This window comes from Babylonia areolata, chromosome 10 (assembly GCF_041734735.1).
Source record: "Babylonia areolata isolate BAREFJ2019XMU chromosome 10, ASM4173473v1, whole genome shotgun sequence".
NCBI classification, from domain to species: Eukaryota; Metazoa; Mollusca; class Gastropoda; order Neogastropoda; family Buccinidae; genus Babylonia; species Babylonia areolata.
Window position 1 is genome coordinate 37287801 of NC_134885.1, and position 2500 is coordinate 37290300.

The window sequence follows — 2500 nt, forward strand, 5'->3', positions numbered from 1 at the left end:
GACAGACACAGAGACAGACAGACACAGAGACAGACAGAAAGAAACAGACAAGACAGACAGAAACAGACAAGACACAGAGACAGACAGACACAGAGAAAGACAGACAGACACAGAGACAGACAGACACAGAGACAGACACAGAGACAGACAGACAGAAACAGACAAGACAGACAGAAACAGACAAGACACAAGAGACAGACTGACACAGACACAGCGGGGCCCATTTCCCGGCCGGCGGCACGTGATACTCACACACTGTCAGGTCCCAGCAGAGTCGGACAGGATTCCGAGGTACAGAACTCCGCCACAACTCCGTACATCAGATTCACGTGGTGGAAGAACGATATCGCTGAAAAATGAAACACATCAAGGAAATGTCAGCCTCAACCGGTCATCGGATTCAACACACACACACACACACACACACACACACACACACGGCCCCCCAACCCCACCCCACCCCCACCCCAAGCCACCTCCTCTCCTTCCCGTTTAAACGATAACATTGATGCAAACGTGAAGCTCAATACTTTAACTAAACTGTCTACTGTCGCCCGGCAGAACGGGACATTTAACAAATTTACCCCCTCTTGCTATGAATGTCGCTTTGTTGGCTCCAAGTTCAATATTTTTAATCCGTGCACCAGGACAAATGGATACATCGGTTGATGTACACAGCCTATTGAAAGAAAACTTGAGCAACAACAAGCTTATAGTTATATCGTGCTCTTTCACGTGATACATACATGCGTTTTAAAGCATGCGATGGCGGAAGATGTTATTCACTAGACTTTCTTTGCACTATTTCTTAAAATCAAAAGACGATAAAATATTGACTTTTGTATCATAAGTTTTCTTTGTACCATATATGTCAGGAAGACATTATGAGATGTTGATTTTTTATATAAACGTTTACTATGTAAGACCCCCCCCCCCCCCCAACCCCCCCCCCCCCCCACGCCCCCCCAAAAAAGGTAAGATACTGATATTCTTTTATAAATCTTATCAATAGGTAGACAACAAACAAGCAAATAAAATATGATTAAATCTGATCACATTCAGACAATATGTGCAAACAACAACGAAAAAGAAAAAAAGAAAGAAACAGAATCAGAACAGATAAAGAGATAAAGAAAGGAATAAAGAGAGAAAGGTTTTTTTTTTAAATTTTAAAAAAGAAAGAAAAGAAGAAAGTAAGAAATTAAACAAAATCAGAAAGGGCAGAAAGAAAGGAAAGAAAAACGCGAATTACTGTCTGCCAGATGTACAATTAAAAAAAAATAAAAATAAAAATTTAAATAAAAGCCTAGAGGGCGCGTTTGATGGGGGAGTCTGGGTGAGGGGGGGCGTTTTCTGGTATGTCACAGCTCTCCACCAGCAATTAGCAGCTTGCTGTATGTACCAGAAGCTCAGTTTCAGTTTCAGTTTCAGTAGCTCAAGGAGGCGTCACTGCGTTCGGACAAATCCATATACGCTACACCACATCTGCCAAGCAGATGCCTGACCAGCAGCGTAACCCAACGCGCTTAGTCAGGCCTTGAGGAGAAAAAAAAAAAGGAGGTGAATAAATGATATATAAGCAAATAGATGTAAAACATGATCACACACACACACACACGTGCACAGACCTCTGCGTTCGGACAAATCCATATACGCTACACCACATCTGCCAAGCAGATGCCTGACCAGCAGCGTAACCCAACGCGCTTAGTCAGGCCTTGAGGAAAAAAAAAAAAGGAGGTGAATAAATGATATATAAGCAAATAGATGTAAAACATGAAGACACACATTCACATATACACCCACACATGCATAACAGATATGCACCGAACATGCAGTTTCACAGAAATGAAAGCACAGTCAAATACATATAAACGTACATGAGCTCCAACACACACACACACACACCACACACATTACCCTACACCTCCTCTACCCCCCTCCTCCACACACTCATTTCTAGTCTACGTATCACAGCTTCCACGGCACACACACACACACACACACACACACACAAAGATATATATATATATATATATATATATATATATATATATACGTTTCAATATCCTGTTGCTCCCACAGTGTAGGCATGCATACACTCACATATCTCATCCTCTACCCCACCTCCCTCCGCACCCCCACCTCCCCCCCCCCCACACACACACACACACGTGCACAGACCTCTACTGACACTAGAAGCTCAGGCAATCCTTAAATCGATCTGGCTTATAGACATTAGTGAAACAGAGAGAGAGAGAGGGAGGGAGGGAGGGAGAGAGGGGAAGGTTTGGCAGAGAGGGAAAGAGAAATAGACAAGAACAAAGAGAGAGAGAAAAAAATAGAGAAGAGGAGAGACCGAGAGTGACATGACACAGAGACAGATACAGACACAGAGAGAGACAGAGAGAGAGGGAGAGACAGACAGACAGACAGACAGACAGAGATAACACAGAGACATAACACAGGCAGATACAGAGACAGACAGACAGAGAGTGAG

The 2500-nt window shown here is 43.3% G+C and overlaps 2 protein-coding genes across 2 annotated transcripts in view; both read right to left on the reverse strand.

Annotated features, from left to right (window-relative positions):
• Nucleotides 1–2500, reverse strand: part of LOC143286631 (uncharacterized) — a 162230-nt gene that overhangs the window by 54277 nt on the left and 105453 nt on the right. The window lies entirely within an intron of this gene.
• The window catches only part of LOC143286976 (uncharacterized), a 27737-nt gene that overhangs the window by 4921 nt on the left and 20316 nt on the right, over nucleotides 1–2500 (reverse strand). Inside the window, exon 3 of the mRNA XM_076594967.1 lies at nucleotides 253–349. Within this exon, the coding sequence (XP_076451082.1) occupies nucleotides 253–349 (97 nt within the window). The remainder of the gene's footprint in view (nucleotides 1–252; nucleotides 350–2500) is intronic.